Source organism: Polyodon spathula, chromosome 7 (assembly GCF_017654505.1).
Source record: "Polyodon spathula isolate WHYD16114869_AA chromosome 7, ASM1765450v1, whole genome shotgun sequence".
NCBI classification, from domain to species: domain Eukaryota; kingdom Metazoa; phylum Chordata; class Actinopteri; order Acipenseriformes; family Polyodontidae; genus Polyodon; species Polyodon spathula.
The window spans coordinates 26,612,605-26,640,582 of NC_054540.1; the positions used below are offsets into that span (position 1 = coordinate 26,612,605).

The 27,978-nt window shown below is 36.0% G+C and overlaps 2 protein-coding genes across 3 annotated transcripts; both read right to left on the reverse strand.

Annotated features, from left to right (window-relative positions):
- Positions 1-4,934: 4,934 nt before the first annotated feature.
- On the reverse strand, positions 4,935-7,418 carry mcat (malonyl CoA:ACP acyltransferase (mitochondrial)). Its single transcript, XM_041255138.1, has 4 exons — positions 6,729-7,418; positions 6,500-6,587; positions 5,926-6,143; positions 4,935-5,677 (listed from the first exon to the last, which is right to left on the reverse strand). The coding sequence occupies exons 1-4, from the start codon at positions 7,164-7,166 to the stop codon at positions 5,276-5,278; spliced, it is 1,146 nt and encodes a 381-aa protein (XP_041111072.1). The 5' UTR covers positions 7,167-7,418; the 3' UTR covers positions 4,935-5,275.
- A 2,897-nt stretch (positions 7,419-10,315) lies between these two features.
- On the reverse strand, positions 10,316-23,035 carry LOC121318450 (differentially expressed in FDCP 6 homolog). Of its 2 annotated transcripts, none has more exons than XM_041255141.1 (12): positions 22,887-23,035; positions 19,259-19,399; positions 17,516-17,698; positions 15,379-15,606; positions 15,137-15,283; positions 14,836-14,944; positions 14,582-14,745; positions 14,062-14,169; positions 13,130-13,296; positions 12,829-13,027; positions 11,673-11,778; positions 10,316-11,164 (listed from the first exon to the last, which is right to left on the reverse strand). In XM_041255141.1, the coding sequence occupies exons 1-12, from the start codon at positions 22,980-22,982 to the stop codon at positions 10,893-10,895; spliced, it is 1,920 nt and encodes a 639-aa protein (XP_041111075.1). In that variant the 5' UTR covers positions 22,983-23,035; the 3' UTR covers positions 10,316-10,892. The 2 variants fall into 2 exon arrangements, with proteins under 2 accessions (XP_041111075.1, XP_041111073.1); XM_041255139.1 differs by having other exon boundaries at positions 14,525-14,745.
- Positions 23,036-27,978: the final 4,943 nt, after the last annotated feature.

Here is a 27,978-nt window from a genome sequence, read left to right on the forward strand (position 1 = left end):
AAATCAATACTGTTATACTTTTACACACTGTATTTTGCAGGGCGGCGTTCGCTTTAATCTTTATCAGGAACAAAAACCAGGTAAGCTTGTATTTTGTTTTGTTTGCTTATACACCTGAACACTTCTTTCTTTGTCAATAGCATATTTAAAATGTCATTGGTTGTGTGTATAACTTCATATAAATACAAAGAATCTCATATTTCAAATTATGAAATTCTGATGTTTGTTCATAGTTTACAGATTTTGCCCTAATTTAACCAGGTAATGGTGTCCATTTATAGCAATTGTTTGTCGGTGATGATCTCACCCCTGTATAACAGGCTAGTACACTGAAAACAAAATGGCGTTTTATCTTACCTTTGTACCTAGTTGTATTAAAATGTAACCCGAATGACAGTATCGAGAAAAAATATATATATATATATATATATATATATATATATATATATATATATATATATATATATCTATATGATATATTATAATTAAGTTATCGGTGTATAGGAGTGCATATATATATTGCACTCTTGATATTCTAATCAGGGAATTACATTGGCAGGCCTCTCCCATGACCAACACAGAGTAAAGGCTAGTGTGAACACTCTCACAGCCGTCCATACACATTCATTAAAATAACCTGTATTGTTTATACCGGCTGTATTGTGGATTGGTTAACAGAATATAGTTTAATGATTGTGACTGATTGGCATGGATGTGAAAAGTGCCTAGTAACATAAAAACGACTGAAGAAATAATGAATTGCTCGTCTTTCCTATAGAATGAAAGTAAGATAAGTCCACACAAATAAAATTGCTTACTAAATTAGTTTTGGCTTAATTACTTTTTAATGCACACATTTAATTAAATAATACAATTAATTAAAACATTGTTTCTACCATGGTAAAGAAATGTTTTAGATTGCACAGAATTAATATAAATGGCTGAAGGTATGATGCCAACATGTAAAGAGAATAAATACACTTACTTTTCAGTTTACCATATGCATGTAATGCAGATACATAACTGCTAGCAATGTATCTGTGAAAATAATCAAATAATCACATATGCTGGCAATACAGTACAATCTAAATATGAATTCGTAGGGAACTGTGGCACTTTTAATGGAGAAGAAGCTATTAAAGTCGCATGTCTAAAATCTCAGAAGCTGTGAGTGCGGTTTTTATGAGTTGTGCTGGAAATACAGGTTTATAAGGAAGGTGGCGTCGATAAACAGTGGACTAAAGTATTTATTATAGCAAAACGTTGTTAACATGTCACACATATCTAAAAGTTTCCATCCGATAGTAAGTGGGTTTTTTTCTTCTTTTTTTCAGAAGTTTTATACTCATATTGATGGGACTTGCATTATAAAAAAAAAGTGTTTATCTATAAGGTGTGTCAACACTGTGTAAAACCTTCTAGGCAAACACCAGCGTGTTATTGTATAAACTTAGTGAACATACAAATGAAAATGATACCTGCTCAGGCTTTGTTCCCTTATTGCTCATTAGAAATCGGTCTAGAAGGGATCTAAAATCTTTCTATGTGTAAACCGTGCACCAATAGGAGTGTTCTTTTAAGGAGGCGGTCTGATAAAATTTGGTTTCTGTAAATGTTATGTTTGCATATTTACGAAGAATGAAGGGCAGGTATATAGCACGTTCATGTTTATCTGCTGCCTGTGTAGTTGAATACTAGACTATTATTGTGTTACTGTACATGTATTTACCTGAGATTCTTTAGTATTGATCATTGATGGCTAAAGGGTGAAGGTCTAAGGCTAAAAACACCGTTACAGTTGTTTTATTCTTATCCTAACGTGCATATTAATACACAAATACTGAAACCAATTGCCTTACATATTACTGTACTGTACATTTCACACATCAGTGGTGAACATTGCCTGCTTTGGGAAAAAATGATCTCCTGCTAGTTTGCATTTAAAACACATGCATACCACATAAATCCCTGTACTCTTTATTTCCCCATGTTAAATGATCACCTGTACATACTTAAAATGTTTAGATGGTCTCTTGAGTGGCCATTATCAGACAGTTTGACTGCGTGTGGTTTCTTAAGAGGAGATGGAATCCTGTTATGATCACAAGTTGTTTGCATAAAAATAACAGTAGCCATATGTCTGTCAATAATTGACTTTCTATTGGCAACGTACTCGTCTTCCCACACTTTACATCCTGGTATTAACCCTATTCTTGTGTAGCAGAACTTTTTGTTCTTTGCTTGCTTTTATAGTGATTCTTTTTTTCTCCTCTGCACCATTTAAATTCCAAATGGCAGTACAGTACCTGTAGTGAAGATGTTTGCGGTATTGGCTTTCTTGTAGCTCATTATTCTGGCAGCTGTTCAATTGGATTGTATTTTTTCAGGTTCAGGACATTTGGTGATCTTTTTATTGCAAGTGTGGACAGTACATTTTGACGGTAAAGTATGTCTCTCTTTTAGTTTCTTCCTTGTTAAACTGGAGAGATTCTTTCTTTTCATAGCATTGCATTTAAAGCTGTATATTCAGTTACAGTGATCCCAGCTCACAGAGCTTCCAGCTTAGAAGGAAGCTGTCTACTCAACAGCGTTGTGTGCAACTTAGGGGTACATTCAATCAAAAAAATACAATGCCTCTGCAGACATTCAGTGTGTTTTAAAATAAGGGTTTGTTCAATTATTAATTATGGCAATTTTGTTAATTCAGTGTCTTACTCTATCAGGAACTTAGCGGAAAGACTAGTGCTTTTAAAACCCATAATAATGCAGGTCCTACTCATGAAGTGTTTTTCCTCCTTTGTCTGGAAGTTCTAATAGCTCTATAATCTACTCCCAAAATGTAGAATATATTCCCTTTGCTGCAATACAACATTGTAAAAACAGTAACAACTTTCTTTTTTTTTTTTAAACATATATTTAATCTCCTTTATTTTGTGCAGAGAACAGAATGGCTGAACTAACAAAAAGCAACATTGGTCAGTCTCCCCAAAACAAGCCAGAAGAAGCTTCTCTCACAGAGACAGATATAAGGTATATGATATTAGAATGTTTCCTTTTATAAAAAAAAAGTTAAACGTTCATTATAAGTAACGGCATATATTGCAGCACTTAAAAAGAAATGCAACATTTAAGGCTCATTGATTTTAAGAGAGTAGTTTTGTGAAATATTACAAATAAGGTCATAAAACAACATTATTTCACTAACAAGCGCTAGAACACGTCCAACTGGCTTTTTTTTAAATTATTTTTTTTTACTAAGTTTCTTTTTAGTATTACAAACTATGATGTATACAGTGAAATCAATTGATCTGTTGCTTTAAATTGTCCACGCAGTCCAAAGAAGGGACCTTTGAGGTTTTGAAAGCTAATGTTTGTATTTAATGATTTCTCTATGGACTATTTAACTTAATGATCAGTGATCTGATGAAAATTAAGTTTTACAGTACTTCTTTTATTAAAATTTAACCATGTTTTTTTTTTTTTTTTTTTTTTTTTTATACTATGACTACATCCTTCAAAGTAACATTCTGAATTCTCAATCTAAGAGAAATGATATTGGATCATTACATGTATCCTGTTGTATTTTAATTAGGATATAATGCAAATGTATCATTTTGTATATTTCATAGAATGGCTGGTCAAATTGGACGTCAGCTGGCAGCGATAGGAGATGAAATTAATCAGCGTTACAGTGAAACTTTCCAAAGTATTCGGCTGCACAGAACACCTACCGCTACACATCTATATGGATCGTCCAGCATTGTTGCACAATGGTAAGCAATTTAACTGGTTTCAGATTAAAGTTTATCCTGAACATCCATGCCTAGCAACTCACGTTACTTAACAAGAACTATATTAAATTTAAGCAACAGGACTCATTCAATTCAGTGGCATTTTTAATTTCCTCCTCTTTTTCCAGTGTTATTTATACTTCTTACAAATACTGTTAAATTTTTTGCTAATGTTGAAGTAGTTATTGTTTACACCAGAATCCTTTAATAAGTTTAATAATACATTTCTGATTTGTTTTATAGGAGACCTTTTTTCTTCCACAAGGGAATTAAAGCCATGTTTGGGACGATCAAAAGATATCTGATGTATTCAGTTCAGTATCCAGTAATCGAGACAGCCAGAGTCTGGGTAAGTTAGTTTTTTTAATCGATACATCATAGCCTTTTCTAAGTGTATTCCATGATAAAATTCTGCCTTGGAGCAAAAGTACATCTGCTCCATGTTCTATTATATCATAACATTGTATTATATTTAAAGGTTACAATACTTGCATTACAACTTATTTAATGCTAACTGAATATTTACATATTTTTTCTCGCACACAGGTAGCTAATGTTTGTCCATCAAACATCTGTATCAAGTGGACTGCTGGTTTTCTCGCTGTGTTTTTGCTTGGAGTGGCAATTGGTATTTATTTGTAAGCCAAAGAATATGTCCATAATTGCACTGAAAGGTCACAAGCAGGTCTTTGGCCAATACCATTTAATGAAATCCTCACCCAGGAGGTGAATGATTGTTTTATCTTTCTTTATATCTTTGTTTCGCCTTTAGATACACTGAGTGCTGGGTCACTTCTAAAATTTATGGTAATAAAGTAGCATGCAAAGCTGTTACTGGTTAACAGCCTAAATTCTGTGTTTTTGAATATTTTTGGCTGTTGCTGGATAACTGTCTAATAGATTTTATATTTGCCGATGTCTGTGTGATCTTTATAATGTATGCAAGGTGTCACTGTTGTAAAACAACTAATTAAGGAATGCTGGCCTTCCTTCTTTTAACTTAAATCTGAATTTTCTATTGACAATATTAAATAAAAAGAATCATTTAAAAAAATTGTGTATTTTTTCTATTTATCCTTTGTAGATGTTGTACTGATACTATGTAGGTTTAATAAAACTCAATGACTCAGATTAGAACCTACTTTATTTCCTTCAGTTTTACCCCCATATAAGTTACAGCCAAAACACTGGCCTAGGAAAAATTGTTTACTAGCACATTGTCAAATCTTTTAATTTCCAACATCCCTTTACATACAAAAACAGGTAAACAGCAGAGAGATTACTTCTACGGGTGACAGAGGAAAATACAAACTTTTGTATGGTATCTGCATATATAAATTCTCTTATATGAATGTTGGAACATTTCTGTGATCAAATACAATTAAACCAATTTGTTTAATATTCAAATATGTTTCCTAGTACTTTTATTTACCCAAGTGAAAGAACATTAAAAAAAAAAAAAAATTTGCAAGACGTATACTTTTTTATATTTGTACATCTATATGCTTATAGAACCGCCATGCCTTTAAGTTGCATTTTTGCAGCATAGACCCTAGCTGGTTCCCTGGTCCCACTTCATATGTCTCTGGAAACTCAACCCCTTGTGCTCTTTCATAAACTGCATGCATTGTCTGTTCCCACTTCACAGGAGAAACAAGCTGCTTCAGTAGCAATCGCTGAATGTGTCCACTGTGCATATACTTCTTGGCATCAACATTGGAATAGACTGATATGTTTGGTTTCTGTATGTCCAGTTTCTTTAAGACACCTGTCAAGGACTCAACTGCAGGTTCCATCAGCGCAGTGTGAAATGCACCACTGACAGGTAGCCTCTTGGTCCGCAGGAAGTTAAACTTACGTGAATTCTTCTGTAAAAATTCCAAAGCCTGAAGAAAAATAATGTTTGTTACAAACAGTCAATAAGGGCAATTTTCACTAAATGCTAATTAAGACAACGTTTTACAGAAGAATATTTTATAATTTAGAAATGGGTTGACCTAAAAGGACATTAATCAAATTGATGGTGTGTCTCAAGATAAAAGTTTATACAACATAACTCTATTCCCTGTACAGAAAACAAAACCTGTATAGCTGTACATGGTAAATACTTTGAATAGCTGAAAAAAATTAGTACCTGTAAATGTCCTGCAATAACTCTCCCATCTGGGAAGAGGTAGTTGGCCACAACACACACAGGGTTTTCCACTCCCAGTTTTTTGCAGTGGTTCCGTGCTTCCAAACAAGCATAGCTGTATTTAGACTCTGGTCGTCCAACCACTGACAACATTCCACTTGGAACAACATCTGATGCATTCTGCATGGCCTCTGCACGCACTTTCACGGCATATAATGCTGGAATGAAATGCGAAAGATTAATTAATAACAGAAACCCACTATTCGCTTTCACATGGCATTGATACAGGTACGTTTCAAACCACATTTCAGATAGATTTGGTTAAAACATATGAACTTTACACTTCTCAACACAAGCTTAAATAAACTTAAAACTTAACAACTGATTGCTGTGTTTGATCAACAAGAGATTAAGATTTATATTGGAAGATGTACCAACTGCACATACATCTAAAAAAAATATTGATATAAAATCCCTATATGTTACACATTTTATCATCTTACACACAATTTCATAATCTTTGTGGACACTGATTTTGTGACGCCATTGTTGTGCGGTTCCCATGCAGTATTACCCTCTGTAAAATCCAATGCTCCTGCAAAGACCAGGGCTGCAAACTCTCCCACGCTGAAACCAGCAGCAGCAACACAATTCTCAATGGCCTGCGAAAACAAACAACCATTTAGGATTAAAACCTCAAAAAATGCAACTTATTACATACAATGTGTAGTATATAACAATAACCTGTATAAATTATAATTATTAATTAAGTAAACAAAGTTCAGTTTGATCAGAAAACTTACTTCTGGGGCTTCATGATTTAACCTTTCCACCGCAGCCAATGAAGTGACGAATACTGCAGGTTGGCAGTGGATAGTTTTACTCAGTTCTTCTTCTGGTCCATTCAGGCACAGGGACAACAAATCATAGCCAAGTATTTTCTCAGCCACAATGAACATTTGTTTGACATTCTCGTATTTCCCCAGTCCTTTCCCCATCCCCACAAACTGACTACCCTGCCCCGGGAAGAGAAGCACAGAGCACTCGCTAGGTTTTTTCTTCTCACGTTGTCGTTCCGATGAATCGCTTTCTACTAGTCGTTCAGGATTTACAGCATCTTTTGTGTTGTTAGTCTTGCTACACTGTAAAACTTTACACAATGCAAGTCCCCTGCTACAAGTCAAACCCTTCTCTCCAGAAGCGTTTCTTGTTTTCCACAACATATTAACACAGCGTCTCATCGTGTCTGCAGTCTTCAGATTATAATGTTTTATTTTATAAAACAAAACAAAAAAAGGATATATGGTACAGCTGCCGTTCTGATATAAAATAAACTCAGATAATTTCAAAGCACCTGTTGTTCAACACACAAACAATTTAGTGTAACCTAAGTAATTGGCTGTACAGGTTTGAAATGCTTCACAATTAGATTTTCTACGAGACTTGTTCAACTTTAACACAACTCCACGAGCAGTCATAGGACGCCGCCATATTGGTTGTGTTACGCATGCTCTGATCAGGAGTGATGTAGTTGCATTTAAAGTGATAAAGCACATGTAAAAAAATGTAACAGATTTTTTTTTTTTTTAACAGGATGGTTGGGTTAAAATTAATACTCATATTGTAGGAAAACCACGAAGAAAACGTTTTCACAGTTTTGTATATATTTTTAGATATAAGTGAAAACGTGTGTGACATTCATACAGATAATAGTTTCATCTCATGAATATGGATAGCCTGCTTTACCAGCACTTTATCCCCAATGGCCCAATGATCGTGCCAGCATTTTAGAGTATGATGTTTAATAAAAAAAAAAAAAATGACGTGCACCTTGGAACGCTTCAATTACCCAGGATAATTTTCCTTTAAAACCAGAAACATCTTTACTTAAATCTAATACTTAATATATATATATATATATATATATATATATATATATATATATATATATATATATATATATATATATATATAATATACTTGACTGATCATCGCATGGAGTCAATGGTGTTCATCCGTGTACGTGTACATACATTAACATAGAAACGTATCTCTTACGAACATGATTAACCCTGCTTTGAACGATTCCTGGAACAAATCGTGTTTAATAACACCTCTATACCTCCGAGAAGAGATCGACAGTAAAAGACTAGAAGCCTTTTTTACACACACACACACACACACACACACACACACATATATATATATATATATATATATATATATATATATATATATATATATATATATATATATATATACTGTGTCTATAGAAAGTCTACACCCCCTTGAACTTTGTTCATATTTTGTTGTGTCATTGCCTCAGAATATCATGCATTTAAATGAGGATTTTTTCCAGTTATCTACACACCATACTCCACACTGTTAATGGGAAAAAAAAGCTTTTATTGAGAAAAAATATATATATTAAAAATTCAAAACTGAAAGATAATAACTGGATAAGTCTCCACCCCCCTGAGTTAATACTTGGTGGAAGCACCTTTGGCAGCAATTATAGCTGTGAGTCTGCTGGGATAGGTTTCTACCAACTTTGCACACCTAGATTGCACACCTGGACTTTAACTAGGCCAGAACTTTGATTTTATTCTTCTTTAATCATACTCAGAAGTAGATTTTCATGTGTGCTTTGGATCGTTTTTGTGTTGGAATGTCCAATTGTGCTTTAAACCAAGTTTTGCAGCAGAGAGTTTCAGATGATTGGCCAATATATTTTGGTATGCTATGGAATCCATTTTACCATGTATTGGAACAACATTTCCTGTGCCATTAGAGGAAAAACAACCCCATAGAAGGGTATTACCACCTCCATGCTTGACAATAGGTATGGTGTTCTTTTCTTTGTACACCTCACCAGACTTTCTCCAAACGTAATAACCATTGAAACCTTCACAATGCAATACTCGACCTATGGCTGAAATAGAAACCCCAGTCCCACTTGCAGATAATTCACTTTGAATATCTTTGGCAGTCAAACTGATTGTTATGAACCTTCCTCACAATTCTTCTACTTGTTCTTGATGAAAGAACCTTCTTTCTTCCAGACCGAGGGAGTTTTGTAACAGTACCATGAGTCTTGTCTTTTTGATAATAAAAACAATAGTTGAAATTGGGATACTCAAATGCTTGTAAATCTTCTTGTATCCTTCTCCAGCTTTATGACAATAAATAATTTTCTGCTTACGGTCTACAGATAGCTCTTTATTTTTTCCCATATTGACTTGTTGGTAATGACAGCAATCATCCTATGCCTAACCCTTTCATACTCTCTAAGAATCTTCACCTACAATCCAGCATTTTCTACACTTCTAGAATTAGGTTCTGCATTATCATAAAATTTCTAACACCTTTTAGACAATACTATCATAGCATCAAAGTGTATGAATACATTTGAATTAGCGTTTTGCAAAAAAAAAAAAAAATGCTGAAATAAATAATTGTAGTCATCTATTTTTTGTAACTTTATTCCTCCTTCACAAAAGCAAAACTTTTGCTATTAAAGATTATTCCTAAAATTCTTTGTTTCGTGAAATTTCTAGAAATTATAAATTTCCATTGGGGTATGTAAACTTTTGACTACAACTATCAAAGATATATATATATATATATATATATATATATATATATATATATATATATATATATATATATATATATATATATATACATATACACACACACACACACACACACACACACACACACATATAATATATAATATATAGATATATATATCTATATATATATACATACACATTATGTGTGTGTGTGTGTGTATATATATATATTGTAATGAGACTTGCGAAGAACCTTTATTGCGATAGGGGTGTATGTATGGAGGCTTTCTGTATGTCACATTAGTTGCACAAATTGCTAGTATTACATAATCTGGGGTTATATGGCAGCTGATTGTCTGACCATCTGTATGTTACATTAATATAACATACACTGTATGTAATGAATATATAGAGAAACACATTACAGTTGTGCTGAAACTTTGTCTGGTCATACAAGCTATCAACAGTGTGTGAATCCGAGACATTTTTCTATATGTCAAACTTACATGTGAATGCAGAGCATGCTCACAAAGATCTGTTTTTTCATGTTACAGGTGGCTATAATTTTGAATTATGAAATGCACACTAGAATGTAGGTAATTCAAATTGATAAGCAAAAATACCAATTCAGGTTCAAGCTCTTTAAACTTGTTAACGTAATTAAAATAAACTTTGTGACAATATGTTAGTTCAAATAAACAAATTGTGTAATATATATATATATATATATATATATATACATAGTTAGTCACAAGCCAACAGTAAAGCTAATTTTTTTTTAAAAAAACAGAAACAACATTACCAAATCAGCAGTTCATATAAATGGTTTACCAATGGACAGTTAAAGTAACTTTCTATTCTAAAAATAAATCAATAAAAAATGTCTGTCTTATTTTTTTAAACCAACAGAAGCTGAGATTCTGCTTGTTCTTAGCATTTTGCGAGAGGAGGGGGGACTTCAACAAGAATGAGGGAATAACATAAGCAGATACACCTGAAACAGCACGGGGTTCACAGTGGTGGGAGGCTTTGACAAGAGTGAAGCCAGTATTTAGAAATACAAAATACATTATGCATTTATACCAAACACTTTGCAGCAGTGTTTATTGAATGATTAACCATCACTAGGTCAAAGATAATGTTCAATGAATCTGGGAAATGATATATAATATAATATAGCTGGCCTTATATTATTGGGATGTTTTAATCCAATGTAGAAGGGTTAGATGTAAACAAATGATATTATTGCTGACATTATTCCACTTTAACATATATTTTTAGAGTGACCCCTGGAGGTCTAACACACTTAGTGTGGCACTGGACTTGAAGAAATCTCTCTACAGATCTGCTTCTGCAGAGTCTCTTGCTATGTGCTCTAGTACACAAGTCCGTCTAATGATTGGACCTGTTGGTTCTTGTGCTGCTGGTTTCCGTGAGAGAGACCTTTCTCAGCTGCTCCTGAACCTCCTCTTCCTCCTCCTCCTCCTCCTCCTCCTCCTCCTCCTCAGAATACAGCCGAGACGGCCACATGGATTGGCTGTTTGGACTGTGCGCTCCAGACAGCTTGTGATCAGTGTTACAGAGCTGCTTCTTAACAATGAACTCGTTGCTAGCGAAAACCCCTCTTGGGTGGACTGGCACCTCTGTGTTAAACGCAGGCTTATCTAAAAGCAAGCAGAAAAGGCAGGCATGCATATTGTTGTACTGTGCTGTGTACATACATAATTATCATTGTCAAATATCTTGTGTTATTTATTACCAAACTGAAATCATCATTTTAATATTATTTCAAATGTTATTCCTCAACAGTAATGTTCATTTCTGACATTGTGGCTAGGAGATAATGCATTGTACAACAGTAATCAACTTGCAACACTAAGACTATTGGGAAATGACACAGCATGGGAATAAGGGGTTGTGATTATTATTATTGTATTATAGCACAGTATGCAAATTGTGCATGTAAACAACCCCACCCATATTTTGCCTAGACAAAAAAAATATCAAAAGCCTTTTTTTGTGATAGCATTCATGTCTATAATTAACAATGGCCCCTATTTATCAAAGCTTTTAACTCCATGGTGCAATTAAAAAAAAAAAAAAAAAAAAAGACACCATTAGCTAACAAAATCATTTTAACGTGTTCACGTGCTGTGTTTAAACACAGTGTACCTTGTCCCGCATGACCTCCTGGAGAGATGGGCTTCATCAAACGGTTTAGCTGCACGTTCCAATGTTTCACATGGCAGCTGGCTCTGCACAGCTTTTTTTTTGCTTCCTGCAGACAGAGAGAAAGAAGGAGTTAAAGAGATGGATTGATCTAGTCACCCAGCATGTAGCCATATGAAACCATCTCCAATTACTAAGATATCCCAAGTTCAAATCGGTAGCTCAGCCACTGACTATGTAATCTTGGGTAAGTCACTCACTAAGCATGTGATAGAATTTCAAGCAGTGGCTATAAACTGTTTGGGACCCCCTGTGGCTCACTTAATAAAAAGCATGTGGTTTGAATCCCTCTCATGCCTATCTTGGCTGGCGACCCACAGGAAACTCTGAACTGGCCTTAGTTAAGGTGGTAAAATTGGGGTATGTGCCCAACGAATCCAAATGGAGACATCCCAGCCTCAGTGCTTACCTCATCAAATGAAAAAAGGTTAAAAACGATTGGATGAAGAAGGAACATTTATCTGCTCGGTAAGTGGGTTGCAGTGAAAAGGCTACATTCAGATTGGGCAAAAAATAATAAAAATAAAACAGGGCTAAAATATATATTTTTTAAATACTAAAGCTAGCACAAAGGTAATGGTTTTCAAAGTGATAAACTACATCTTTAAGGCAGGTACATGTACTGTAGTATTAATTTCAGTTGGTCTGCTGGGAGTGATGAATACAATGTGAATAGAAAAGGCCGCTGCACAGCTGCTTAAACAAAGGATAATTAATCCACAATGGCTCAGTTCAAACCCTAAGATAAACTAACAAACTCCACAGCATGTTCTACTACCTTTTATAAATATACACAATAATATCATATTGGCTGCTAAATGGGGGGAATGTTGTCTAATTGGATAGAAAAGTGGTATAAGATGTATTTTTGCTGTTGTATATATTTGAAAAATAATTCAGCACAGGGAAATCCCTGTGGTGGTGTCTTTGGTACACAAATTTAGCATTTTAGGGCCCTAAATCTTTGTGTTTAGTGTTCTTCTGGTGTTATTTCTAATTGTACAAAATAATAAACTGAAAAATAACTCAATTGAACTCCGCCACTCGTTCCCATTGCCATATCTGCCTCTCGCATTCATTTCCAGTTGCAGTCATGTACCTCCAGAAACTGGTTGCTCTTTTGCCTGGACTCCTGCAGCTTCTCCAGCTCTTGGCTGGCCACCTTTACGGCCTGGGCCTTCTCTGTCATGTCCTGCAGTAGCTCATGCTTCTCCTGCTGGGTCTGCTGTAACAAAGCCTCCTGCTCCTCCTTCAGACGGTTCAGTTGCTTCAGCTTGTTTTCCTCCTTTTCCAGCAAACTGTAGTAAAGGGAAGGAGTAAACAGGTGTCACAGCACAGAGCTTGACACACTGAAGGCTCTACACAGTATGATTGTGTCAAAGGGTGTGCTGTGAACCCACCTGGCCTGTGTGTCTCTGGCCCTCTCCTCCTCCGCTCTTGCCTGGATCTCTGCCTCCAACGCTTTCTCCAAGGCCTGCTGGGTCTTTTCCAGCTCCCGGATTCGCATTCGCTGCTTCTGTGATTCGGCCTCCTTCTGAGCAATCTCTGTTGCCATGTTAACTCGAGCCTTCATGGTCCAGAGGCAGAAAAACAATAGGGAACAAATACATTTCCATTAGTTATTTCCACTCTATTACAGTTAAAGATTTTTATGCCACAAATAAACCCCCCTGCTTTGTGCCATTCTTTTGTTATTCCATTTCTTTTGTACAGTATCAATTGTATTGTGCTGTACCATGTTGCACCTGGAAGTTAAAACTTTAAATCAAATTCTCTTTTTACCTTGTGGTGTCAGTGATGTATATGTTTGCATTATATGTTTGTAGCGCAGTAGATAATTAATATTAGAAAGTCTTTGGTCTTCTGAAGGTAGCTTCCAGCTTATTGTACATATGTAAAATCGCAAAAATAATTTGAAGGGCCCTAGCTTCTTAAAAAAATATATATTGAAAGAAAATAATACAAATAGAGGAAAACATCACATAGACTAAATTAGGTGTGGCAGTTGCCAGTTTTGAAATTGCTAACATGATGGAAGTTTGTTTGCATTGCCTAGACATGAGTTAAGTAAAACCGCAGAGTAATATTTACTTACTGTGTTTGTGTGTGTGTTTGTGTTGCTGGATCGCTGTCTTGACATAATCAAAAAGGCAAGCGGTTGTTTTTAGAAAGTATTAAAATGTGAGTAAATGTACTGCATCCTGCAAGTTGTTTGAAATAAAAATCCATGGAAAATAGGAATATAAGCTGTGGTGCCCTTAATCAGGAGTATATAAAACCTGTTCGCTTTAGGCCTCTGACATGTTTTTGAGAGGCCCTCCCGCTGCCTCACCTTCTCTGCCTCTCTGAGCTGGCTCTCCAGGGCTTGCTGCATGAGTTGCTGCTGCTCCCACTCCCTCTCCTCCTCCTCTTTATGGAGACCCTCAGCCAACAGCTGCTCCTGGAAAAAAGACACACCACTTGTTTTATTGAAGAGTAAATTTGAATATATCTTTAACCTTTCCTTTACCTATTAAGGGATTTGCAATCATTCTTAGTCACCAGTTTGTTTTCAATTTTGAATCAAGCACAGCACATTTTTGTGACATTGGCCCTTTGAGTTTTGATCACTTTTCCCCTCTTGTTGTGTCTTAATGCACTACTGGCAACTGCCTAGTCTTTTATTTTCTCTTTCTAGAACTCTATGTGATGATGTGCTCCAAGCTGACACCCAAGAATTCTAATTTAATGCAAGACTTTAAATGATTGTGAGACACTGTGCAGGTGCAAGTTTATCAAAATACTCCATTACTAACATTCCAAGACATATTTTTGTCTTTTTTCCTCACAGGAACCTGTCCTCTTGCTCTCACCCTCTCCCGGATCTGCCTCTCCTTCTCGTCCTGCAGGTTCCGGAGAGTCTGCTGCTCCTCTTTCTGCTTCGAGCTCTGCTCTCTGTTCTCCCGCCGGCGCAACTTCAGCTCCTTGTGTAGAGACCTCTTCCCCTCGGCTAGGAGACGAATTGCTGTTTGGATCGCTGTGGGCAGGGAGCAGGGGGGAAAAAACTGCCATTTGCAAATGGAGGGATCATTTCAGCCAAGTCAGCATTTAAGGAAGCGATCCTTACCTTGCATCCACTCCAGACGGTGCTTCAGGTCGGACGCACTAATCTCGAATGTCCTGCTGGTTGTTTTCACGCAGAAAAGGCAGCGTCGGCCATCCTTATCCTGAATAGCCTGGACAGAAGAAGATCAATTATTTTTAGTCAATGAGTAGAATCTCCTGACAACAGTAACATTCTTTCTTGGATGTTCCACTGTCATTAGCTCTCAACCAGCTATAGAGAGAAATCTGCTGAAAACCCTGCTGTACAAGACATAGCGTCCAATACTAGGGCTGCCCAACCCATGGAAGGCTCTGTGCTTTACCTCCGTAATGCATCTCTTGTCCAGCAGGATCTCTCCCTTCTTCTCCTTCAGGTCCTCACTAACGTAGTACTGGATGACTGAGGGCTTCAGCACGAACCAACGCTCATTCCAGTTCCTGCGAACCAGCCCCTTCTTCCACATGTAGCCCTGAGATAAGAGGAGAAACACAGTAGGGGGTACTGTACTCCAGCACTCTGTGCCTACTTCTTAGTACGGTGGTTGAGAACCATTATACAGCCTACCTTCTTCAGCACATCATGGTACATTTCCTGGAAGACTTCATCCACAGCCAGGCTCACTGCCTCTGTTCCTTCACTTTTTAGGAGTCTCCCAGAGCCCATTAGTTCCAGGAATGTCCAGACCGTCATTCCGTCCAGTAGCGTTGGATCCTGGCAGTAAGAGTCATCCAGCCCATTCCGCTCCCACTCCAAGCTCATGGCTGAAGCGATCTTCTTCAGCAAGTACTCAACCTGCAGAGCACAGTGAGAGACACACTTCACTGAGGCAGGGTGCAGTGACTCTAGGACTCAAACACTATTTCACTTCAGATCTCATAGGAATAACTGATTTACTTTAGAACCTGGATTGAACTGGTTCTATTAAATTAACCAAATGAACCTCCACAAGATGGCACTGGTTGTCCACACCAGCTAACACCTCTGCAGCAAGTGCTAGTTACAGTTCAGAGTTTTTGTTCACCTGCACCGGAAAAAGAGGGGTTAGCCTTCCACACACACACACACACACACACACACACACACACACACACACACACACACACACACACACCACACACACACACACCACACACACACAGTATTTTAGTAATTGCAATAAGAACCAGCATTGGAAACATCATAAATGGGGCAGTAAGCTCAAAACTGAAAATATAAATTTAAACTATAAGAAAAAAAAAAAAAAAGATAACATACTGGAATACATATGTACTGCATAATAGAAAACTCTTGCTTGAAGTTTGCATATTGAATGCACTTTGATAAAATCCTTTTTTTTTTTTTTTCCAAAAATTGCTGGACTATAATTGACCATATGGCAGTTTGTATAACATATTTACCAAATGTTTCACTCAAGCTTCTAAGGTATACTATTTTTGAATATATATATAAAAAAAGTACTATCAATATTATGGTACTTATTTACAAAGCTTTAAACTCACAGGTTATTAAAATACTTGTTTTAAAAGTCTGCTTTAATGAATTAAATAAAGTTTGGTAAATGTATTAATTAAACTATTGAAGACAGTTGCTTCATAAATAATCAAATTAGACATTAAAGTTAAAGCTTGGTGTATCGAGTCTTTACTATGTGAAATCTTTAGAAAGCTATTTTTCTCACAGTACCCTGCATGTTTTTGTAGCAACCAGAGATTATCTCTTCTATCAGTGACTTAAACAGGAAACCTTCATTGCTGAACAGGAAGTCAGAGGAAGCAAGAGCGAATGAAGCCTCTCTACCCACGTTATGGCGAGAAAGTCTTCTCTGACAATGAATAACTTGAGGGGGCAGTTACTAACTGCCTTAGTAACAAGAAACTCTCCTCTCTCAGGAAATACTCTGCTATGTGCAATTTGCTTAAGTTCTTACAAGTATGTGGGTGATTCACTACTGAAATCCACTAGCCTCAAGTCCCTGTTTACTGCTCACAGTTAGTGTAACTACAGATCGGAGATATGGGTCATTCTCTGCTACAGGGGTACAGATAATAGCTGTTTAGTGTTATAAAGCCCAAACATACTGTAATCTAAAAAGTTTCTAAATGTAGTTTTCTTAATAGCCATCTATTTGCCCATTACTTTGGACAGACATTTGGTCACAGTTTTAATACCCCAGTAGCAAAGAAATTCATACCAGTGCGGCTCAGTGATCCATATATATATCATATATATATATATATATATATATATATATATATATATATATATATATATATATATATATATATATATATATATATAGTGCTAGCATGTAGAATACTGTAGGAGGAGGATCCACCTTGTCGCACACATCAATACTGTAGGAGGAGGAACAAAATTTGGCACACAGTTGTCTTATAATAATAATATTTATTTTTATATAGACCACCATCATAAAGCGCTTTACAAGATATGAAACTAGGAAGTGTGAACTAAGCACTTACAAATTCATGTGACAACACTGGTTAGGTAAATCTCAGTGCAAGTGTCTCTTACCTTTGGGTTAAGACTCAGACAAATGCTCTAAATTACTCTTGTTAGCCTTGCGCCAGGACTTTTATTAGGGCTTAAATGCACAACCTCCCAATTCAAAGATTCATATGATGCACATAAACAAAACAGAAAGGACTGGTATAATGTAGAACAGTTCTGTTTTAATTCTTACCTCTTCAGGTATCATGACAAGGGGATACCTGTCTTCTGATAACATGTTAAAAAGACACCATAGTTTAAAAGCATCTTTCCGGGAGCACAGTCCAGCTTCCATGCTTGGCTTGTAGTTCTTCTTAGCTGTCATCATCCAGCACAGGTCGTCGAATGTCTCTTTATCAAAGGTCCCATCATTTGCCTGAATGGGTAGAAGATTCTTTGTCACACAAATAACGAATCTCCAAAACTGACTGTGACAGAAATACAATGATTCTTGGTTGTAAATCACCCTTCCAACCAGTGAGAACAGAGTTCCTTGGACGGGCTGGCCTGATAGTTCTTTCCCAGGGTTCAAAGGAAGTCAGCCAGCCAGGAGGGTCCTACACTTTGGTTTATTGTGAGTAGAATCGAGAAGAACAGTGAAAGTAAAACAGAAACTGAAATCGTGAGTGTTGTGTTTTGTTTGTTTGTAATTGTCATGTCTTGTCTTGTACATTACTAGACAGCTAAAACAGTTCTGGAGCTGTTGCCAAGGGCCAGCACTAAATCAGACAACACTGCACTATTGTAACAAATATTACTCGTATCACCCACCGCAAGCACTACTGCACACACCCAGGACTGGTGACCGTGTTTATATTATTGTGGGATTATTATTTGGGACTGTCTGTTCTTGTTATACATCACGTGTTGTATACATCGATGTGTATTGCTGGGGAATTACTGTTTGGTCGCTAGACCAGGAATCTCCAAATAAAAACATTTCCAAACTGGATTAAAATGATCTCTATTTGCTTCTTTCATGCACTGCATCACTCCTGCCCCTGTTTCCACTCAGTCTCTTTGTCACACTGACATACACATTCCCATTTGGACACATGGGTTAGTTTTACACCAAAAAGCTGCAATCAGCACATTTTATGTTACAAGATAATAAATCTCCCTGTTACTTATTTAGTAGTACTCAAAGTTTTATTTTGATTTAAATTTTTTATAAACAATGGTGCAAACTAGACATTTCAGTGTAAAGACCTTGATAATTATGACACAAGGTCATATGTCTTCATGGGGGTAATCAGATATAATAATGCTAGTATATGGCTGAGGTTCTAGTTACTATAGTGGTCTAGGAAAGATCACTTCACAGGTCCAGTTTGTCTGTTGTGACAGGGCAAATTTGGGTTCTGTGGCTGTCTTTGCACAGCCACACAAGGTAAATGGGTAATTGTTATTGTTTTATGTCAAAGTTGATGAAAGATCTTTGCAAACTCCTGAAAATAAAATGGTGCCCTGTCACACCATATATAACATGTTAATTATTATTCTAGTAAGATCAAAAACCTTTACATTTTCTGACAGTTGCTTAGCGTTGAAGGATACAGTTACAATGCCATTTTTTTGCTGTTACTGCACATTTTCTTAAATATGGCAGTCATTTAAACAAACTCCTCAGCGTGCAACATTACTTTCAACAGTAACCACAAAAACCACCTCATCTTCATTCTCACTGCACAGACAAACACATTTCATGCATGCCCACACACACCTATAAACCCATATTCATACTATATTAACAAATCCTCGACAGAAATTAGGAGCTTTAACCCTGAACCTTACAGTAGACAATGCGATCCTAAGTTAAAACAACATGATTTGGCCATTGGTTGAAATGATAATCCTATTTTATTATTAACCCTTGTTCCCGCTGATGGAAAATTCTTAATAATGCAGGATGCAGAAGTGTACAATTTCCACTCACCTTGGCCAGGATGTATTTGTTGAGATAGGGCATGTATCCCTGGTTGGAGACTGGCCCATCGTCATTATCCTGGAAGTGTTCCTCCAGCGCCACAGGATCGTGGGGGATATTAAGGGCTGTGTACAGATTGTGGGATAACACCTTGGGAATAAAGATAAACAAACAAAGGAGCCATCATGCCAGCCATAAACCACAACTTAAATGTGTATGAGTGCTTTGGTTTTGGTACATTAAAGTACAGCCGACATGTTTTTTTTTTCTTTTACTGGTCTACAGTTGCTGCTAAGGAAAGCACTGACGACTTTCTTTTTTCTTTTCATTTTGGCTTTACAGAATGCTATCTGTGTTTTAAGAAGCTGTACAAGTGAATCTCGGCATGACTTTTCTGACAGGTGTGTTAAATGAATGCGGTTTCTTTGAACACACTGTGGCGGCTTGAAAAGATTCTGATGAGATTTGGGAGTTGATGCATTTTTTCCAATATGTGTCAAATGGAGTACATAAACAAGGGTGTGGTAGACCCTTCTTTTAAATCATCTTGACAACCTTAGTCAACACTCATTTGCTTCTACTGATGGTCAAAAGCAACATGTTTTCACCCACTCGGTGTTATGTGTTCTGTGAGTGGAGAAATGGATTGGAGATGGAGGTAATAATAATAATAATAATAAATAATAATAATAATAATAATAGTAATAATAATAATAGTTAAATTTCAGCTCACCGTGTTTGTCTGTGTAGTTCATTTTTGTTTGTCTCTTTAAACATGTTGTGCCGTGTCCTGTGTGTTTTGTCTTTACAACCTTTTATTTTCTGTCTGTTTCATTATTAAATGCTGAGTGAAACCAATTGCTCAGCTTCACAAAACTCCACCGCTCTGTTGTTTTTTTCCTGGCTCCTGGTTTCTGGTCTGACATCACCCACTGCAGCCATCTTTGTGACAATGAGCCATTTACTACAGTATTTAGTTGAAAAGCTTGCTATTGAATTCACAAGTAACAGCAGCATGAATTCTAACTGTGATAAGAAGCATTTCATGGAAAACCTTTTCAAGGGCATCTTCAACGTCCATTGCTGAGGAAGCATGTTATATTTGACCAATGCCAGTGCACTGTCAGGAGATTTCTGGATAATAAACTGCTGGTACAGTGAACACAGTGCAGCCTTCAACAGCAAGCATGTGATATGGAGTTATTTTATTTGCGAATGGCATCAATTTACTATTAATAATCACAATCCCCATATACAGAACACAGTTCTAGAAAACAGTGTAGGTCTCCTCAAATCTGGGTTATATTTTTAAGAAATGGCTGCAAATTTACATTCATTTCATTGGATTGTTATTTCTGTGGTTATTCTATTATTGCAAAAAAGTTATCTTCAGAATTAAAGTGACACTTTTTAACCATTATTTTACTGTAGGTTTCATTTTCTAAAGCTGATGTAAACATTGCCACTCAGACTTGAAAAGCTTGAACCTTTGGTGAGGATCCACACTTCACACACACAGACCTTTTCTGACAAAGCAAACATTCAGACAGTGAAGAAACAAACAGGAGAAGCTTGAATGCAGGATGTGCACTTCTATCATTTGTAGTCATTACGGGGGGTTGGGGTTCTAGCTGGAACTGCCTCTCAAGGGAAAGTCTGTAAATGTCAAGTGTAACCAATAAGAGTGAAGGATTATTCACAGACTGTTCTACCAATTCACAAACAAAAAGGGTTCATAAGAACATAAGAACATAAGAAAGTTTACAAACGAGAGGAGGCCATTCGGCCCATCTTGCTCGTTTGGTTGTTAGTAACTTATTGATCCCAGAATCTCATCAAGCAGCTTCTTGAAGGATCCCAGGGTGTCAGCTTCAACAACATTACTGGGGAGTTGATTCCAGACCCTCACAATTCTCTGTGTAAAAAAGTGCCTCCTATTTACTGTTCTGAATGCCCCTTTGTCTAATTTCAATTTGTGAACCCTGGTCCTTGTTTCTTTCTTCAGGCTGAAAAAGTCCCTTGGGTCGACACTGTCAATACCTTTTAGAATTTTGAATGCTTGAATTAGGTCGCCACGTAGTTTTCTTTGTTCAAGACTGAACAGATTCAATTATTTTAGCCTGTCTGCATATGACATGCCTTTTAAGCCCGGAATAATTCTGGTCGCTCTTCTTTGCACTCTTTCTAGAGCAGCAATATCTTTTTTATAGCGAGGTGACCAGAACTGCACACAATATTCAAAATGAGGTCTTACTAGTGCATTGTACAGTTTTAACATTGCTTCCCTTGATTTAAATTCAACACTTTTCACAATGTATCAGAGCATCTTATTAGCCTTTTTTATAGCTTCCCCATATTGTCTAGATGAAAACATTAGTTCAGTCGTATTACTGTTTTTACAACCCTCAGTGCAAATCCATCACTCGTATTGTCCTTGCACCCCACATGCAGAAAAGTGGTACCCCTTGAAAACCCAAGAGTTTATATATACAGTACTACCGTACCCCCTCGCTGCTGCAGATAGTGACTGTGACAAAGTGACAAAGTGACTAGGAAGTTTTGCCACTCTGCTAAATGGCTTCCTATGCACTGGAGACCAGAATGGGCAATTACAAAAAGTACTGGCCCATATTCACTATTATTTTAATTTATTTGGAAAAGGCGACCTTGCAATTTCAATAAAAGCAAACCCTTAATAAATGTTGTCAAACACTGTGTTTTCTTTTACTCCAAAGGGCCAGCAGTACTATGGTCTCAACAATCATCTGAATCTTGTAGGAGGATTTAATCTATTTCACCAAAGGCCTGTGTTTGTTAAAACTTGTTCTTGTGAAGCCAAGTGTGAATAAATATGAAGTCTGTATTTAGAACTTTACATTCTGCACCATTTCACAGCTACAATCTTTAGAAAATTATCCATATGTATAGTTTGTTATATATTTCTTTGCCATGTTCAAAGGGCCAAAGTCAAAACTTTTCCAGAGTGGTGAAAGAATGCTTAGTGCTTTAAAGCAAAACAATTCCTTTATAACATAACATATCTGCAGCTTATTCTAACGTTCACCAGCTTCAATGTCCAAAAGTTAACCCCGTCACATTTACTGTTCAATAGTAAAACAACACTACTCACGTTCTACTTTTTATATTTTTTATCTGCATAACATCAACCTAGAAGCTGATTTTCCAAATATAACTTCTTATTCCTACTGCGTACAAAACAAACGGAGCACTCTTTCACCAATCTGTTACATGGGTTGTATTTCTGACCCTACTGTATTGAACAAACATTATTTATTGTAATCCAGTAGTACATTAAATATAGACAACACCTTCTAAGCTTAATTGTATGTGCACAATCAAGAGCTCTGTTGAATTTTGCTGTAATATAGTAATACACAACTGCCCAAATAATATAAATTAAGTAACTGAAATAATTTACTGTATACTTGTTTAGTGTCTGCAGTTTTTAATGTGCCTGTATTGCAATAGGACAACAATGTATTTTTTTTTTTTTTTTTTTTTTTTTTGCATTTTTGCAACCAGGTACAAAAAAAGGTGTCTGTAATGTCAGGAAGCGTCTATTTAAAACAACTTCTCACTTCAAGAAATACTTTTCCCAGGAGTTTGTTTTCCATACCTTTAACTGTGATTTGGACACCTTTCCATTTTTCTCCTTATCCAAAGCTGTGAAGGCATACCAAATGGACTTGAGCAGTTCTGATTTGAAATCCATCCTGTCAATGTAAGCTACATACTACTGCACATGCCACTCCAGAGACGCTGAGATGACACTGACAGACAGTGAGAAGAGTGCTTGTGGTAGCCAGTAAAAGATAGTCAGCTGACATGGGGGTGGAGAGAATGAGGCAAGGAAGATCACTGGATGAAAAAGAAAAAGAAATAAAAGCCCGGGTTTGACAAGCCCCTGAGGCGTCTGAAAACAAGATTTAAAAACAAACAAACAAACAAAAAAAAACCACCAGCTGCCACACTGCTTTACCCTGGCAAAAACATCAATCATAAAAATTGCCATATAAAACCTAATACAGAATAAGCTTCAAATTGAAACACCATTAATTTAACATTGTACAGGAAAAAAAAAAAAAGTGCTACAGCAAAGTGTTACAGAATAACCTGCAGTGTTTACAAACCACATTACTTTATGTTTGCAGTATCACGTTTTCTCTACATCACAGACATTTTTTTTAACATATTGATTTTAATGGTATATCATAATGCACGGCCCCATGTCACAAGGATCTGTACACAATTCCTGGAAGCTGAAAATGTTCCAGTTCTTCCATGGCCTGCATACTCACCAGACATGTCACCCATTGAGCATGTTTGGGATGCTCTGGATCGACGTGTACGACAGTGTGTTCCAGTTCCCGCCAATATCCAGCAACTTCGCACAGCCATTGAAGAGGAGTGGGACAACATTCCACAGGCCACAATCAACAGCCTGATCAACTCTATGCGAAGGAGATTTGTCGCGCTGCATGAGGCAAATGGTGGTCACACCAGATAATGACTGGTTTTCTGATCCACGCCCCTACCTTTTTTTTTTAAGGTATCTGTGACCAACAGATGCATATCTGTATTCCCAGTCATGTGAAATCCATAGATTAGGGCCTAATTTAAAAGTAACTAACGGTAACTATGCGGTAGTTCTGCAGTCGGATTACTACTGAAAAAGGTGTAATAGCGTTTGTATACCAATGAATAGTAATTACGCTGTCATGCTACTACACAAAAACTATTAGAATAGCTGTTGTGTAGTAACATGACTAGTTATTTACTATGCAGTTCAAGTAGTAAAACGCACTACACAGTCACTTTTAGTGTTAAGATTCAGCAATAAAGAATCATAGTGGTTTGCTAATGTATTCATAGTGTTAATGTAGTGTATTTGTTTTGTGGTGTATTATTAGTGGTTTGAGTAATGGCTTTATCATTAAAATGATGCATTCATGACCATTATGTATTATGAAATATATCATTCCAAAGTATTTAAAACAATATGTGGCAAACGTGGAGAAGTATTGAGTAATAATCAGGTATTTTTTTTTTTTCATTGGGGTGTTCTCCTAATTGGACTCCAGCTTTATTCTGGGAGATTTTTTTAATGTAGGACTAGTTCAGTTACTCAATAACTAGATACTAATAAATGAATATCAAAAACCTTTGAATGAAATGAATTACCTCAATAATTAATCAAGATATATATATATATATATATATATATATATATATATATAATATATATATATATATATATATTATCAATTTGTTGAAATACATTTCACAAACGTAGATCTTTCACCAATTACCTTTACAAAAAGAACCAGTACAAGACTGTTTATAGTAGCATGTAGTAATCTCTTTACAGCAGCAAAAACAAAAAAACTAAAATATGTAAATGTAAAAGAAAATGATATTTATTACAGAAATTATCCAAACTTTGATTTTTTACTATTACATTCATTAAAAAATCCTGAAAGTAGTACAGCCTACTTGTTTATAATCTTACAAAGTCTATTGGTACATGAACACTTTAAAGATACATTTTAAACAAACATTGACAACTTTGAATTTCCTGCTATAGTTTAATTGTAGTAATAAAGTTTGCTTGGTGTGTCAGCCACATTTTTTTTTATTGTCTCTTTGCACTGTTATATCCTCTAATTTGAGCACACCTAAAATTCCAGCTAGCAATATTCTCCATTCCCAGCAGAAAACATGCACAAATGCACAGAAAGAAGGAGAGGCTGAGCTTGGAAACAGCAACATAATGACAGGTGGCACCAAGGAAAGATGTTATACCAACCAACAGAAGGAGGTTTAATAACCCCACCATCATCACAAACAAAGTCCAGACTGACTTATCCTGTGTGTAAACATACATCAGAAAGGCCAACAAGGCAAACAGACAAAGTACTATGGGGATGTACATGCAAACTCTCGCTGTGAGCATTGCAGCCAGGCTGATATTGAACTCTTTCATCTTCCCTGCTGAGTAACACTCCATCTCCCTTGTGGTTTCATTTAAAAGTCAGAAGCTGTACAAGCCAACAACGACATCGTCACCCACAATAAACTCCCCACCGTGAAACTGCAAGGCAAACAGCAGCATGCCAAGAACAGTGATGAGCAGGCAGGAGTTACTGGTCAGGCTCAACCTCTGGCGCTGCAGAGGGGTGTCATCATCCATCTTTCCTGTGGATATACCTACATGTATAGTATGTTCACAGCATGCTTCATACATACTGTATGCACAGATACTGATGGAAGTCACACATCATACTCGCAATAATTCAGAAATGTTCTTAATTAAGTTTCATCATAATTGGATAAATGTTTCTCTTGAGAAAACGGAAATGTAAAAACATACAATATGTATGGACAAAGAGTGTTCAAAAGCTGTCCAATTATAGTACAAAGTCAACTGAAGATATAACCTTCAATTGCACTGACAATCGGGTGAGACCTAAAAACAGGTCACAGATAGCCCCTGTATGTGTAATCATAATAATGTATATGCAAAGTTACTTCTTAGGTGTGCTTTCACAATACCATTTTTGGTAAAATAAAAATGTTTATTAGTTGAGTGCCAGTGTAAAAGGTTAATTATATGATACACACACACACACACACAAACACACCACACCTTAACTTTGTTTTCATTTTAAAATGGAAATGACAAAGTAAAGACTTTGTTATGCTTTTAAATAAAACAAAATGTACCTGGTTAATTTACTGGAGAGAAGATCCCGTTCACTTACCTGAAAAGGTGTTCTGTCTGTTCATTAATAGGTTACATATCACATTAACTTCTAATTGGATTCCTAAGAGGTTTCCACAACACAAGTGAACTTTTACCTGCTTTCACAACATAACAGCAGCATGTGACAGCAAACCCTGTTCTTGTTAGTATGGAGTGAAGTTCAAAAGAGGAACTTTTTAAAAGAAAGGCGTTTAAAACATTATTTTAATCAAAAAAGACTTCCACACAATAACCTTTACAAAAGTTAGATGTGTGATAATTTTACCCATTCGAAATAACCACAACATTCATAAATATTAAGTGAAATGGATTGCTCATGCAAATACTTTAATTTAAAAACCTTTAATTTCTGCAAAAGTCAGTAAGGTCTGTAGTTACTACAGTCCTTGTCTGTACCTAGCAGACAATCATATTTGATGCAAATTTCAGGCTTGGACCACAACATATTCTCACATAATCCTAAGCAACGTTGGGAAAAGGAATACTTTGTGTAAACTATCCAGCTATTTTAACGGTGGGATATGGGAGCAAGAAAGATGTGTGTGGTAAGCAAGAGCGATCACAAAAACATAATGAAAGCCAGCGACGCTCAGAAAACCAGCGCTTCAGTAACATCTTCTGTTGCCAAAAGAAAAATGGAGATCAAGAAAGTTACATATGAAGAGACCTTTACATGTTGTGACTAGTTCAGCAGATCTGTAGACATGTTCCCAGTCTCACACACTGCAAAGTATTGTGCAGGAAAGTCTGAAAGTCACACATTTCTATTACACTTTCACTTCTATTACTTCTGCTATAGATTTTAGCATATCGATATGTTCTTAATAAATTAATTGCATATCTTTTGTGATTATAATAAAGTAATAAAGACGAGTCGAGGTAATAATATATATATAGAGGCGTACAAGTTAAAATAGCTATCTTTGTGGGATTAGCAAACTAATGTATCTTAAATTCGGTGCTGTATGGATTCACTTTCGTTATTACTGTAAACAAGTACGACGGTAAATATCAGCTGATCCACTTTTCAACTAAGGCCAATTTATGAGACAAGCATAAGTCATTGCCTGCTGAAAATAATGCAAGAAGAATCAAAGAAAACTTATAGTCCCAAATTATTAATCAATATCATAATGAAAAACAAAATCCTGTTTCTTAAGCGGGCTACACAATACAAAAGGTAAAGTTATTTCAATAAATAATGTGCAATGACTTTACAATACTGCAAACAAACATACCAAATAAAGTTGAGAGAACTGTTATAATATTTACATAGGGTATCAACACACACACACACACGTTATGTTTTCCTATACTTGTGGGGACTTCTCATTGACTCTCACTATATTTTTATTTATTATTTATAACTCCAGTCAGACAAAACTCCAAGGTGAAAGTCGACAACAAACTAAATATTTTGGCACTTTTATTTTTTATTTTTTTAAATGCATATTTAGTTCTTAAAAAGGAGTTTTACAAAGTGGGGACGTCCCCACAGCGTCGTTTTTTCAGGAGTTACTATCTTCGTGGTGAATTTTCGCAAATTTTAACTACTTCAAACTACATGTGCTTAAGAAATAAACATTTTAGAAATTCAGAAGCCAAAAGTGTTTATATGAGCTATAGCAGAACACCTGATGTAGGAAAAACAAACAAACAAACAAACAGACAAACAAAAAACACTAGTCTTGCATTGTCATGCAGGGAATTCCCCCTTTTACTGTTAGATTTACACTTTAGGGTTCTAGTTGTTAACAGTTCTAATGAATTTAATTTGTAACCGATTTATATACATCGTCATTTATTATTAATAACATCGGTACCATGCCATCACAATTTACAAACTTCAAGATATTACATATTGAAGTATATTTTCATTTAGTAGTCTGAGATTCAGCATATTCTGCTACTGACATTGAACATGTTTTTAAATTTGCTAGTGTGG

Bases quoted from the DNA above. Each gene is read 5' to 3' on its own strand.
- mcat (XM_041255138.1), bottom strand. From the start codon at position 7,166: ATGAGACGCTGTGTTAATATGTTGTGGAAAACAAGAAACGCTTCTGGA. The intron at 6,144-6,499 runs GTAATACTGCAT...ATTTCATTCCAG, and splicing joins AGCATTGGATTTTACAGAGG to CATTATATGCCGTGAAAGTG. The intron at 5,678-5,925 runs GTACTAATTTTT...ATTTTTCTTCAG, and splicing joins TTATTGCAGGACATTTACAG to GCTTTGGAATTTTTACAGAA.
- LOC121318450 (XM_041255139.1), bottom strand. From the start codon at position 22,982: ATGGATTTCAAATCAGAACTGCTCAAGTCCATTTGGTATGCCTTCACA. The intron at 14,746-14,835 runs GTAAGGATCGCT...CCCTGCCCACAG, and splicing joins CCGTCTGGAGTGGATGCAAG to CGATCCAAACAGCAATTCGT. The intron at 14,170-14,524 runs GTTAGTAATGGA...TCTTTTTTCCAG, and splicing joins ACAAAAATATGTCTTGGAAT to GAGCAGCTGTTGGCTGAGGG.